Source organism: Cephus cinctus, unplaced genomic scaffold (genome assembly GCF_000341935.2).
Source record: "Cephus cinctus unplaced genomic scaffold, Ccin1 Ccin1_scaffold0114, whole genome shotgun sequence".
NCBI lineage: Eukaryota > Metazoa > Arthropoda > Insecta > Hymenoptera > Cephidae > Cephus > Cephus cinctus.
In genome coordinates this window covers 184,065-197,182 of record NW_014332849.1, presented here as the reverse complement: position 1 = coordinate 197,182, position 13,118 = coordinate 184,065, and the positions used below count along the sequence as shown (strand labels likewise).

Genomic DNA, 13,118 nt, shown 5'->3' with positions numbered 1-13,118 from the left:
TCCGAGAACTAATCATTCTGATTGGTCGAGAGCCTTATAACCGATAACTCTTCCATCTCCTTCTAGTCGTCCCTTTAAACCAAATCGAGAGCGTTCCTTAACGAATCGGTACGTAACTTCTGGAGATCCTCCACAGCTGAGCACCACATCCTCAACTCGGGCAGGAGGTTCCTCTCCTGCCCTTAACCGTATCAAAACTACCTCCGCCCGCTCTACAGCCCTTTGCCCATCTCCAGCGGGGCGCCGGTATCTCACCCGGGCTTCTGCCGGTCCGTGGAGACGTCTCCGTCGGGTCGTCTCCTCTGCCGGGCAACTCGGAACGTCGAGCCTATCTCCCCGCGGCAGATTCGAGCACCTCGACCTCAACTAAACAATAACGAAATCTTACGAGAGCCTTGACATAACTGTACGAGTCAACCCGAGAGCGTAGCTTCTGAGCAGGGTGGCGACCCGAAGGGAACCAGAAATCGAGAACGTTATCTGTATCGGTAACCGGAGCTGCCTTGGGACTCTGATTCGAAAAATCACGTCACACAGTGTAATAAATTGCAATAAGTTTGATTGCTAATCTACGTGATTATCGCACTAGATGATACAGTCCTCGCATTTTTTTAGTCTTCTTCAGGATTGTTAGGGAGAAAATTTAAAAATTGACCTTTCCACATTACTGCGCATGCGCTTTAGTCGTTTGTCATAAAAAAATATAATATAATAATATAAAAAATTAGAATCTTATTTAATTTATTGAGCTTCGAATGCAACACAAAATTGATTTATGCCGACCACACTTCATTTTCTACTTATATAGCAGGTTAATATTTAAACAGGTCTGAGGGGAAGTGGCCTGTAATCACGAGGTTGTAATTCAATGTTATTGATAACAATTCATGATCGACTAACAAGTGTTAGGTATTTGTTGAAGAATGTAATCTATAAGTTAAAACCTCATCATGTTATCAGTATTTACGTAATATCATGTGTTTATAATTTGTTTTATCATTACAGAGCTGTGTATAGAGACGCTGATGTTTATTTACTCGATGATCCACTTTCCGCTGTTGATACGCATGTGGGGAAGCATCTATTTGATCAATGCATTAATGGATACTTACGTAGCAAGACCAGAATATTGGTTACGCATCAGGTTCAGTACTTAAAGGATGCAGACGTGATTGTCATACTAAATAACGTATGTGCATTTATAAATAAAAAATAGGAATGAATAATGGATCATGTAATTGTATAGTATTTTAATTGGCGTTTCTCATTGTAAAGGGCCAGATCGAAAATCAAGGTACGTTCGAAGAATTGCAAAAGAGCAGTGTGAATATTGCTAAACTTATCACTAGTGAAGATCAGGAGGAGAAACCAAGTGAAGTTTCTCTCCGTAAACGCTTGGTATCCGAAGTTTCCTATGCCTCAGCTGTGGATGACGAGGAGGACGAGGAAGAGCCTCAGGAAACCGAAGAGCTGATGGCCAAGGGTGAAATGTCCAAATCTGTTTACTGGAAATATATCAGAGCTGGGGCTTCGATTTTCGCTGTGATGCTATTCATTATGTTCCTCGTACTCGGACAGTTTGGTAGCAGTGGATCTGATTATTGGGTAGCGTATTGGTAAGTAAATTTTATATAACTTACTTCAATTGAACTTAATAATTTCATACTATCTGATTACGAAATGTATGACAAATATCTATTTGTAGGATAAGACAAGAAGAGCTAAAATTAATGTACAATACAGAATTCCTAAGAAATTTAAATGAATCCTCACTTAATTCTACAACAATAATACCGTCAATCTTATCAAGAGATAATATTGGAAATAATCTGTTTAATGACACTTTGGATATTATTAGTGCAATTTCTCCTTTTACGGAAAATATCACTGAAGAAAGTTTTAATTCTACAAAATCGTTGAACAATCTCGAAAGTGTTACCAGCCTTACCACGGAGTGGGCTGATGAATTGTCTACAATATTTAATGATGCCTCGGAAGGTTTACCGCTGCCAGAAAAACTCCAAAGTAACAATTCAGTACGTACTTCGATTGATAATATGAATGACAATTCATTGGAAATTTGTTAGATATTGCTAATTACTTTCATTATTTTTTTTTATTTTCATTAGACCAAGAAACCTATTGAGATTTCTTATATGGATACAAGCACTGCATTATGGATCTATGGAGCATTTGTTGCTCTAAGTTTCGTTGGAACTACCTTGAGAAATATTTTCTTCTACAGGATATGCATGAACGCTAGTAGAAATCTGCACGACTTGATGTTTTCGTGCATATTGAAAGCGCCCATGCATTTTTTTGATTCACATTCGTCTGGCCGAATACTTAATAGATTTTCAAAAGACATAGGAGCAGTGGATGAAATTCTGCCGTCGACAATAATAGAGTCCATACAAGTATTTGCTGTAATGACAGGAATTTTGCTCCAAGTGGTGATAATTAATTGGTGGGCGATATTCCCAATATCCGTTATGGGATTTTTCTATTGGAAGATCCGAACTATATATATGGCCACAGCTTGGAATATCAAGAGACTGGAAGGTGTGACAAAGAGTCCCGTCTTCTCTCACGTGAATTCCTCCATGTCAGGTTTAGCAACGATCAGAGCATCCAGAGTTCAGGAAATGGTGCTCAAGGATTTTGATGGATTCCAGGATGTTCATACTGGTGCTACCTACTTACTAATAGCTTCGAGTACAGCTTTTGGTTTCTGGCTGGATGTAGTGTCGAACGTGTTCGTTGCCGTCGTGACATATAGCTTCATCTTACTAGATACTGGAGATACCTTCGCCGGGAACGTCGGTCTGGCAATTTCCCAGGTTCTTATATTGTGTGGTATGCTGCAGCATGGTATGAGACAGAGTTCTGAGATGGTGAGTCAAATGACAAGTGTCGAGAGGATCCTGGAGTTTACCAAATTGGAGAAGGAAGGTCCGTTTGAAAGTCATCCTACGCACAAGCCACCGGCGACCTGGCCTTCCAAGGGTCAACTTAAATTCGAGCATCTATATCTACGTTACTCGGACACCGATGCTCCTGTACTGAAGGATCTCAATCTGATTGTCAGGCCGGCGATGAAAGTTGGTGTAGTTGGTAGAACTGGAGCTGGGAAGTCGTCGTTGATCTCGGCCTTGTTCCATTTAGGCAAATTGGACGGTGATATCTACCTGGACGAAGTGAGCGTAAAGAAAATTGGATTACACGATCTGCGCAGCAAGATCTCAATCATTCCGCAAGAGCCAGTGCTCTTCTCTGCTAGTTTGAGAGATAATTTGGATCCTTTTCATAAATTTGAGGATGCTGCGCTTTGGGATGCGCTGGAGGAAGTTGAGTTAAAAAATTCTGTTCCATCCTTGGATCACCAAGTTAATCACGGTGGCAGCAACTTCAGTGCTGGCCAGCGCCAGCTAGTCTGTCTTGCTCGTGCTATAGTGCGGAATAATAAAGTCCTGGTCCTTGATGAAGCGACAGCTAACGTCGACCCCACCACCGACGCTCTTATCCAAACTACTATCAGGAGGAAGTTCAAGAACTGTACAGTCCTTACCGTTGCCCACAGACTTAACACCATCATGGATAGTGATAAAGTGCTAGTTATGGATCAAGGTGAAGCTGTGGAATTTGGTCATCCTCATGAGTTACTTCAGAACGAGAATGGGTACTTCTCGAATATGGTCCGCGAGACGGGAACAGTTATGACAGAGCAATTAAAGAGAATTGCCAAAGAGGTATTGCCTTAAAATAATTTTTTTTTTCCTTTTCCTACGTAGCCTTTCAGAATAATATAACTCATTTTTAATTCCTCTTTATTTTCCAGGCATTCGAAAATATCCACGAGGAAGTAGTTGCTGTTCATCAAAGTAATGGCAATGTCAGTATACAGGAGACACTTCAATGATTCCTCATGAAATGCTAGAATGTGGACTTCGAACTCGTAAATATCAAAATTCAATAGATAATACCGTACGAGTTGGAACGTTGTACAATTAAGCTTAAGATATCGGTGCTATCAATAATCGATAATTTACAGGAAATCAGCATTCTTGTTTATTGATGAGTGATATAACGTTCATAGCCATGAATGATCAATAATAATTGTACTGAGGGAACGTTCCTACGTCGGGCTGATGCTAGTACTTTTTTATCTTGTTTAATTTCTTATTATACTGAATATCTTTATCAAAACTCTACTATTCCGCTTATGAACGTCCTTAAGCTCATCCGTACTTAACAGTTCCTTTTAAAATGTTGAAGGAAACAATTGCAGTTTAACATAAATTATGAATATTTATACGGGTTTTTTTTAGTAGAAATTATATCTATACAAATTCAATTGTAATGACAATATCCAGTTAAGACTTGAAACGCGCGAGTTTGTACTTTACGCTTTTTTTCTCTCTATGCAGTGTTATACACGAGTATTGCAGCAACTGAAGTTTACCATTCAATTTGATTTCTATGGAAGTATTATATTCAGATAGTGCAGTACTCTAAAACAATTTTGTATAAACATTCACAGTACATTGTACTTTAAACAAATAATAAGAGTTACCTAGATGAATTATGTTGGAGCTGATAAAACTTAATATACTTAAATTATATGCGCCCGAAAACCAGAACCAATATAGCATTAACGTTTATTACTCATCGAATTGGGTATGTGTATACTTAACTTTTGTGAAAGATGTGTAGTATAAGATGCCAAGAGTGTTTATGTATTACAGTAATCAAAGAAGTGAACGTGTTCTACACACTTTTTTGTATCTGTAGATGGCACTGTTCATATTGTAATATGTTCATACTGTTCATATGTAAAGCACCAAATGGCTTATTTACTTAATGTATTTTATTGAACTGATCGAACAAAAATTGCCTCAAACTGTATAATTTGTGAGATACAAGTTACACAGATATTTTTCTATAACATTATTTTATCTTACAGTAAGATGTGACATCTCTCAAAGAATAGATCAATGTGAGATGCGCAGAGCATAAGCCCCTCTTTTTCATAAGAAAATTATATTTTTACTAGGGCCTAAGCTTACAGATTGCGATCATTGTTGCGGTCGCGATGTAACATGTACAAACTGTTTCATAGAACAAATATTCAATAAAAAATTATTCACTCAAATATTCTGGGTTTTATATTTTACTATGATGAAATTTTTCTTATCTTAAATTACGAAATATTAAGGAACAATCAAATTAATTGAATGTCACCATTTTTTACTAAATCAGCCACTGCACTGTATTGTACAATGTGTTGCGAACCTTCTTCAAAGTCCACTTCCTCATCAACTGTTCCTGGCACTATGATTCCTGTTATCCTTTTATTAGCTCTGAGAAATACATGAGCATGTATATTTGGCTTGACGGTCATAGTTTCAATTTCAAATTTTTGTAAAACATTGGGCATGTGTTGCAGTGCCAAGGTTCTGAACAGAAGTTCTATACTACTTAAATAATCTTTAGCGAAACGCAATTCATCAGATGACAAGTACCCATCTTCACGACCACGCTGAGCTTCTTCTGTAAGGATATGCATTGCATACTGCTCAATCTTCTCCAGGCGGCATCTCAAATAGCTAGATATTATAAACCGTATCCTATTGATTTCCATCTGATGAATTAAGGATTTCATCGAGCCCTTTCCCAGACTTTTCATGTTATCTTCCATGTGAGATATTTGCTGTAGCATACATTCCACAGCATCTGATTGATGAGGCAAAATTTCTGGTGCAAATTTCTCATTCAACCAAGCATTCTCAATATCTTGCAAAACGCTCTGCGCCGTTACACCACCGTCCTCGTCGCTTTCTTCAAGAAATTCTGCATTCTCCTCAACAACCTCATCTACCTCTTCCATTTCTGTTCACAATTTCAGCAACACAACTTACTAACTACTACCATTTACTATTGTTCTTACAAATTCAAAGATACCTTCTTCACTGTCTGTAGGTTAGGGTATCATATGTTTTAAATGAACCGACATGTTTAAAAGGAATCCAGAAGGTCATCCATACCACCATTGTTATGCATTATTGAGATTCAAATAATAAAACAGAACTTCATGCTAGTTGATTATGATTTATACATCAATATTAAAAAAGTAATTCCAAAATCATATAACATACATTATGTAAGAAATGAATAAATATATATAACAGCATTGAAACATCATATATGACTTGCCCTTGATACCGAATAGACACTAGTAAAGAGAACTGCTAGTCTTATGCAGTCTTATGGCTAGTTCTGTCTAATAGCTACTGGGTACAGTGGGCATAGAAGATATGCATGGAACCAGCATATAATTTCTGGAGGGATTTGAAAAGCCATATATTTTGTTTAAAAAATAAAATGCACGTGGGGTGACCCTGTTTACCAATATCTCTTAAAAAAATGTTATACAAAAGGATCTACTATTTTGATAAAATCATCAAAAAATAAGCATATCGAGAGAGAAGAAGAGTTTGTAAATATTATAAGGAACTTCTATCACTATTTAAAATAATTACTCTTGTTATGCCCACGTAGGGTTTCTGTCTATAAGAGTGCAGGACTCCCAGGGTATTCCTCAATCCGTCGTAACTTAATAAGCACCGTCTTAAGACTGTTTGGAGACTTAGACACACGTTAAGTATATAGAGCACACGGCAGGCATGAGTACAAATGGGGCCTACAACTTGAGAGATCGGTGCATATTTAAACGGAACACTCGGACGACAACTCGAGCCGCATCCTGCAGTGGACCAAGTAGCTCCGGACGCCATCTCTTTCTCTTTCTTCCTAATCCTCTGCAAAATTTGACAATCCGCGGTGGCTACCCTTTCCCGTAACGCCAAAGTAACCGTTTACTTGGATTAGTTCGTTCCTGGACGATTTTCTCCAAGTAAATAATTTTTTAAAAAAGGTGAGAAACCATACACTTGGATTGTGACAAGAAATCAAGTGTCACATGAGGAATATTATTTGTATCGTATTCGAAAAAGTGTCATGTACGACACGATAATTTTGGTCTACAAAAATGTAAGAAAATAGACAGTAATTTGAAAAAAAAAATTTCTCATACCTTTTGTTGCTTTCTTACAGTCAAGCATGTCTGTGATGTCGGGACCAAGTTACTCTGCATATACCTGGACTGCCCAGGGTGGCGGTTTTGGTAACCAAACGGTGGTGGACAAAGTACCCCCGGAAATGCTCCACTTGGTTGATGCTCACTGGTATCAATTCCCACCGATGAATCCCCTATGGCACGCGATCCTTGGCTTCGTGATCGGGTGCCTGGGTGTGGTCTCCGTTATCGGCAATGGTATGGTTGTCTACATCTTCACCACGACTAAAAATCTCAGGACCCCTAGCAACCTCCTCGTGATCAATCTTGCCTTCTCGGACTTTCTCATGATGTTCTGCATGGCGCCACCCATGGTACGGTGCCACCTGATATAATAAAAATTATCTATTACTCGAAACATCTGATCTAGGGAAATATATTTTGACATTTCTACTTTTATATTACTCAGGTAATTAACTGCTACTACGAAACTTGGGTGTTCGGTCCACTGATGTGCGAAATATACGCAATGCTGGGGTCCCTGTATGGATGCAGTTCCATCTGGACAATGACAATGATCGCTTTCGACAGATACAACGTGATCGTCAAGGGGTTGGCCGGCAAACCGTTGACCATCAACGGAGCACTTCTCAGGATCCTGGGAATCTGGTTATTCGCTGTCATCTGGACGGTTGCTCCAATGATTGGATGGAACAGGTAAGACCGGGTGTCTGTAATTTAAAAGAAATAATTACGCTTCGAAATACACATACATATATATATATATCTCCCTTAGATATGTACCTGAAGGTAACATGACTGCCTGTGGTACTGACTACCTCAACAAGGACTGGTTCTCGCGATCGTACATCTTAGTGTACAGTGTCTTCGTCTACTATATGCCTCTGTTCCTCATCATCTACAGTTACTTCTTCATAATTCAGGCTGTTTCAGCTCACGAGAAGAACATGAGGGAGCAGGCCAAGAAAATGAACGTCGCCTCCCTAAGATCATCTGAGAACCAAAACACCAGTGCTGAATGCAAGCTGGCTAAGGTAAAACTTGAAAGACAAAAATGATTTATAAAAACATAATAAATTATAATTTTAATCAAATTTCACAGGTAGCCCTGATGACCATCTCTCTATGGTTCATGGCATGGACCCCATACCTGGTGATCAACTATGCTGGTGTCTTTGAGTCAGCCAAGATCACTCCACTCTTCACAATCTGGGGATCGCTCTTCGCCAAGGCCAACGCCGTATATAATCCCATCGTCTATGGCATCAGGTAAATCCTTTCTAACGACCCCAGACATTTTTACGATTATCACGTCTTTTTAATGTATGATCAATTATGTTTTAGTCATCCGAAATATCGTGCAGCTCTCTTCCAAAGATTCCCATATCTGGCTTGTGCCAGTGAGTCGGCTCCATCTGTCGATGCTACCTCAACGGTATCCGGCACAGCGACGCTCAGCGACAGCGAGAAATCTGCTGCTTAAACAGTCATAAAGTTGTAAACAAATGACAGGAACAAGAGAACTAAAAATCAGGCAACGCTAATGGAATTTCGCATGGAACCGACCTGGAGGACAGTAATGATAATGTCTGAGATAAAAAACATCTATAGAAGTTGTTATTCATACTTCCTACTGGAATACTCAAAATCCATCAGACTGTATATATAAAAAAAATCTTATGAAAAAAATCAATGAGGAAGATATAGTTATAATAACTATTTTGCGACGTGAATACAATTGATCTAGGTCGTTTCCAAGAACAAAGATTGAAACATCGCGTCAATTGGCTTATGGGAATCAGGATGGCGGGGGTCCGATAATTACAAAAGAATGACAAAACGCAACCGCGCCTCACGTATAGTTCTAATGATCGACTGAGTAGAGTTTGTCTACCCTTGATTTTATGATTCGATTCTCACCACAATTCGAATCGTTTACAATCGAACGATAGAACATATTCGCACGTTGATCATTCGTCCATGATACGAGGCCCTCGAACGGTTCTTAAAGGTTTCGCTATACGAGCGACAAAAACGCCATATCGTCGTTCTAACCTGGCGATTACGTCTAACTGTGTTTTATTTTGTAAGTCTTAATACACCATGCAAGCAAGTCACCCTGCCTATTTTATTGATCTTATTTTACACTAGGAAGCTACATACAAACTTCTCCTAGAACATACTCAATGAGCATGGTGATTTTAATTCATACTCATGAATATATTTAATGACCTTATTAATATGTATTTATATTAAGTTACTAACGCGGCTATGATTATTTGTAGGTTTCTTTAGGTGTTATCGGTGTCGAAGAAATATGATTGAAATTATTGTCTTGCTTCTAATCTCATGATTCAACAGTAAGATGAACTGGCTAAGCTTTTCCATCTGCTGTACCCGTCGAAGCTGTATCAGCATTTGCTGCAGCTGCTGTCGTGGAGGCAGCTGCAGATTCATTGGTTGAACCACATACTAGAAATGGGATCTTCTCCTTCAATGCTGCTCTGTATTTTGGGTGGCTGTGGTATAACATTTTGTAATTTGAGTTTATTGGACAAAAAATATTTTTCATATGGAGAGAAAAATTGTTTTACCTGATACCATATACAATTGGATTGTATGTGGCATTTGTTTTAGCGAACAGTGAACCCCATATTGTGAATAATGGACTAATTTGACCATTGAATATTCCCATGTAATTGATAACTAAATATGGCGTCCAAGCCATGAACCAAAGGGAAATTGTAGTTAGAGCCACCTAGAATAATAACAATTTATTTGAACTGATAGTTATATTAATTAAATATTGTAATCACCTTAGCTAACTTTGCTTCTGCACTAGCTGCTTGATTATCTCCTGAGCGTAATGATGCCACATTCATTTTTTTTGCCTGCTCTCTCATTCCTCTCTCATGGGCAGCAACAGTCTGTTTATGCCAATAAATAAATAACACAAGGTAATTACTAAATTAATCTTCTAATACATTAACTTAAGGATTTCTTGATTCGTATTACCGAAACGATAAAGTAGTAGCTGTAAATTATGGTAAATAATGGTGTGTAATATACAAAAATGGAGTAAACCAGAATATAAGATCTAGAAACCCAACTCTTGTTAAGATAATCCGTACCGCAGGACGTCATATTACCTTCAGGAACGTATCTAATAGAAAAAATTAAAGAATAGAAAGTTCATTATAGTAATTAGGATATTATTTTATTTTCTTACCTGTTCCATCCTACCATTGGTAAAATTGTCCAAACCAAGGCGAATGACCATATTAATAGAATTTGAAGCAAAGCTCGTTTAATGGTTAAGGGCGTTCCAGACATTCCCTAAATAAATATTTGTAATGATAGAACTAATTATTAATTGAAAAAACGTAAATGGTTACCGAAAATTTACCTTGACGATTACATTGTATCTATCCAGCGAAATAGCAGTCATTGTCCATATTGATGCACCGCCACATAAGGATCCAACCATTGCGTAGATATCACACATAAGAGGTCCTGGATGAAATGTTGAACTAATGAAACGAGTCATAGCTTTTAAGTAACATTGCAAAACATTGATTACCTAGAACCCAAGTCTCATAATAGCAATTGACGACCATGGGTGGTGACATAATTATCATCATTAAGAAATCCGAGAAGGCCAGATTAACGACGAGAAGATTACTCGGGGTCCTGAGAGATGGTGTCATCAAAAATACGTAGACAACAACCCCATTTCCACACCATCCTAATATCCCGATGACAATCATTACCAGTCCCAGAATCTTGTGCCATAAAGGATCCATTGGCGGGTATTGGTACCTGAAACACGTAATAAAATACAATACTAGAATATTGGTAATTAAGGATATAATATTGGTATATCTAATTTAATTTACCAATGTGAATCTATCAAGTGTATCATCTCAGGTGGAACTTTATCAACAACTGTTTGATTATTGTAACGCATCCACTGTCTTGCTGCCTGTGGTCCTATCGTAATTAATGTTTCTGAGATTATAGTGGCTACGGTGACGGTGGTTGAGTATTCATTACTAACTGTATGACTGTTATTAAAATTTTTGGAGATTAATTCCTTGGCCATCTCCATATCCTGTGGACATATACACATTCCTTCTGATCGTTTACCATGGTTCTTTGAGAAATAAAATTTTTTAATTATTTATTGTAATATTTGATACTTACTTATACACTCTTTAACACTTAGTGGGTTCACTTTTTCTAAAAAGATGGAAGTGGTTTCGATTTGAGAGACATTTAATTATTTACAGTGCCAAAAGTGATGCGAGTCAGCACAAGATTCTTGGACTGTCCCTTTCTTAAATAGGCATACGAAGAAGCCATTTATTAAAATATTCTAATCCCTAGTATCTAGAATATGTGACGCTTTTAACATTTTAGATCTACAAGGTGTATCGAGACACTTCAGCATCGACCAGCATAGCATGTATACTTCTTCGGAAGCTCAGTGAGACTTGTATATGCAAAAAAGGTATTGGATTTATCTGTTTCTAATGTCTCTACCCTATATATCGTTTAATGTAAGGTAGCTCTAAATGCACTGCTTGATCTAGATTCATATGTCAGTTATACTTTAATATAATCCATTTAATGGTATTCTGCATATGACTGTATAAAGCGTAAATCTTATTTATTTAATTAATTTAAGATCCAGTTTTGTACTAGATCATACACGTTATATTTGGAATTATGTTTGTTGATAGATATATAAAATGACACAAAGTTATTTTATAGTTCTTACGATTCTACGTATGTGCTGACTACGTCCTTCCTGCATAGCCATTTCTAATTCATGTGCAAGGTGAAGTAAATTTGTAGGATCAGTTTGTAATAGAACGTGCTCGATTTCATCGGGTGTCTCTGTATTCTTCAGCATAAAATCCAAAGTTATTAAAGGTGTTACTTGACTTAGAAGTGATCTCGAGGCAATCTAGAAATTTATAGTTATTTAAAAAAAATGAAACTAATCTCATCATTAACAATTATACATAATTTAAACTTACTTGAACGTCGAATCTCCATTCCATATTCTGATATTGTGGTAACTTTATACCAATATTTGTAAGTGCATCTGATACCTCTAACTTCTTTACTTCGTATAATTTTTTCAATAAAGTTTCCTTTTCGTCTGTAAAACCAAGTGCTACAATGGAGTCACGAAAATCCTCGTCACTCAGCTAGAATATTATAAAGATTTATGAATTTTTTCATAAAACCTAAGAGCATTACAAAATTTTGAAAAATATATGTTCTATAAACACCTTGTATTTGCAGCTCTCAATTATTAAATTCACAAGAGCTTCAACGGTATTCTTAATAACATCAGGCTCTACTTCCAGTTTTTCTAGAATAAAAGTAAAAACAAATATTCAAAACCCTTTTTAAACCATTAAATTGTATCACATAAAATACATACGGCCAGCAGCACTGTAATGCTTGAAATTAGGTCCCTTCTGCAGGTAATCAAGTGCCAATTTACAGAAATCCTGTAACACTAAAAAAGACAGACAATCATTAAAAAACCCAATCGAAAAGTAAATTCCATAAAAAATTAAACAATTCTTGTACCTTGAGGTGTTTGTTCAGCTAGAAACAATAGATGTTTCTTCTGGTCAACTCTCAGAGTAAGCAACATGATGTTCAATCACAAGTGCAATCTCACGTAATTATCTTTCTACAATGTCTAACAAAATAAATACAAAAAATCAACTTGAGAATAATACCTAATAAGTAAAACAATAATAAAGAATACTGACAGCTACCATTTCTCACCATTGAACACAGCTGATCGGCTCATCGTTCATTTACGCAACAATTCAAACAATTTGAAATATCGAAACGCGGAACTGAACCAAAATTAATATCTTACCGGCAGCCACGACAGTCATTGTTATTCAAAAGAAGGCGTACAAAAGGTATTGAAAAGGGCATTAAATCTGTAAAATATAGAACCACACGTTTCAATTACACTTTATTTCGAATA

The 13,118-nt window shown here is 37.2% G+C and overlaps 4 protein-coding genes across 11 annotated transcripts in view; 2 read left to right on the top strand and 2 right to left on the bottom strand.

Annotated features, from left to right (window-relative positions):
- LOC107274811 (multidrug resistance-associated protein 4) overlaps positions 1 to 5,152 on the top strand; it is an 11,001-nt gene extending 5,849 nt beyond the window's left edge. Inside the window, exons 11-15 of the mRNA XM_015754345.2 lie at positions 1,006 to 1,189; positions 1,276 to 1,616; positions 1,706 to 2,036; positions 2,130 to 3,749; positions 3,839 to 5,152. Coding sequence (XP_015609831.1) covers positions 1,006 to 1,189; positions 1,276 to 1,616; positions 1,706 to 2,036; positions 2,130 to 3,749; positions 3,839 to 3,919 — 2,557 coding nt within the window. The 3' untranslated portion in view covers positions 3,920 to 5,152. The remainder of the gene's footprint in view (positions 1 to 1,005; positions 1,190 to 1,275; positions 1,617 to 1,705; positions 2,037 to 2,129; positions 3,750 to 3,838) is intronic.
- On the bottom strand, positions 4,984 to 6,555 carry LOC107274816 (DNA replication complex GINS protein SLD5). The gene has a single exon (XM_015754356.2). The coding sequence runs from the start codon at positions 5,885 to 5,887 to the stop codon at positions 5,222 to 5,224; it is 666 nt and encodes a 221-aa protein (XP_015609842.1). The 5' UTR covers positions 5,888 to 6,555; the 3' UTR covers positions 4,984 to 5,221.
- A 138-nt stretch (positions 6,556 to 6,693) lies between these two features.
- LOC107274815 (rhodopsin) lies at positions 6,694 to 9,213 on the top strand. 2 transcript variants are annotated; one of them, XM_015754355.1, is made up of 6 exons: positions 6,694 to 6,934; positions 7,114 to 7,449; positions 7,545 to 7,792; positions 7,872 to 8,130; positions 8,199 to 8,365; positions 8,441 to 9,213. In XM_015754355.1, the coding sequence occupies exons 2-6, from the start codon at positions 7,120 to 7,122 to the stop codon at positions 8,577 to 8,579; spliced, it is 1,143 nt and encodes a 380-aa protein (XP_015609841.1). In that variant the 5' UTR covers positions 6,694 to 6,934; positions 7,114 to 7,119; the 3' UTR covers positions 8,580 to 9,213. The 2 variants fall into 2 exon arrangements, with proteins under 2 accessions (XP_015609841.1, XP_015609840.1); XM_015754354.2 differs by having other exon boundaries at positions 6,723 to 7,050.
- Positions 9,214 to 9,347: 134 nt separating this feature from the next.
- LOC107274814 (rhodopsin) lies at positions 9,348 to 13,036 on the bottom strand. Of its 7 annotated transcripts, none has more exons than XM_025092101.1 (14): positions 12,892 to 13,015; positions 12,704 to 12,818; positions 12,552 to 12,629; positions 12,397 to 12,479; positions 12,139 to 12,312; positions 11,877 to 12,065; positions 10,993 to 11,249; positions 10,677 to 10,915; positions 10,503 to 10,609; positions 10,326 to 10,432; positions 10,112 to 10,259; positions 9,913 to 10,023; positions 9,691 to 9,854; positions 9,348 to 9,615 (listed from the first exon to the last, which is right to left on the bottom strand). In XM_025092101.1, exons 2-14 carry the CDS (start codon positions 12,768 to 12,770, stop codon positions 9,471 to 9,473), a joined length of 1,869 nt encoding a protein of 622 aa, XP_024947869.1. In that variant the 5' UTR covers positions 12,771 to 12,818; positions 12,892 to 13,015; the 3' UTR covers positions 9,348 to 9,470. The 7 variants fall into 7 exon arrangements, 6 of the variants coding, with proteins under 6 accessions (XP_024947869.1, XP_024947871.1, XP_024947873.1 ...); XM_025092103.1 differs by having other exon boundaries at positions 9,471 to 9,615; positions 12,908 to 13,036; XM_025092105.1 differs by having other exon boundaries at positions 9,471 to 9,615; positions 10,993 to 11,207; positions 12,892 to 13,016.
- Positions 13,037 to 13,118: the final 82 nt, after the last annotated feature.

What these genes read in the sequence shown, in the direction of transcription:
- LOC107274816 (XM_015754356.2), bottom strand. Translation starts at nt 5,887, where the DNA reads ATGGAAGAGGTAGATGAGGTTGTTGAGGAGAATGCAGAATTTCTTGAA.
- LOC107274815 (XM_015754354.2), top strand. Translation starts at nt 7,018, where the DNA reads ATGTACGACACGATAATTTTGGTCTACAAAAAT. An exon ending in TCTGCATGGCGCCACCCATG is followed by an intron (nt 7,450 to 7,544) that starts GTACGGTGCCAC and finishes TATATTACTCAG; the next exon opens with GTAATTAACTGCTACTACGA. An exon ending in CCAATGATTGGATGGAACAG is followed by an intron (nt 7,793 to 7,871) that starts GTAAGACCGGGT and finishes TATCTCCCTTAG; the next exon opens with ATATGTACCTGAAGGTAACA.
- LOC107274814 (XM_025092103.1), bottom strand. Translation starts at nt 12,770, where the DNA reads ATGTTGCTTACTCTGAGAGTTGACCAGAAGAAACATCTATTGTTTCTA. An exon ending in CACTTGATAGATTCACATTG is followed by an intron (nt 10,916 to 10,992) that starts GTAAATTAAATT and finishes TACGTGTTTCAG; the next exon opens with GTACCAATACCCGCCAATGG. An exon ending in CAGAAGCAAAGTTAGCTAAG is followed by an intron (nt 9,855 to 9,912) that starts GTGATTACAATA and finishes TTATTATTCTAG; the next exon opens with GTGGCTCTAACTACAATTTC.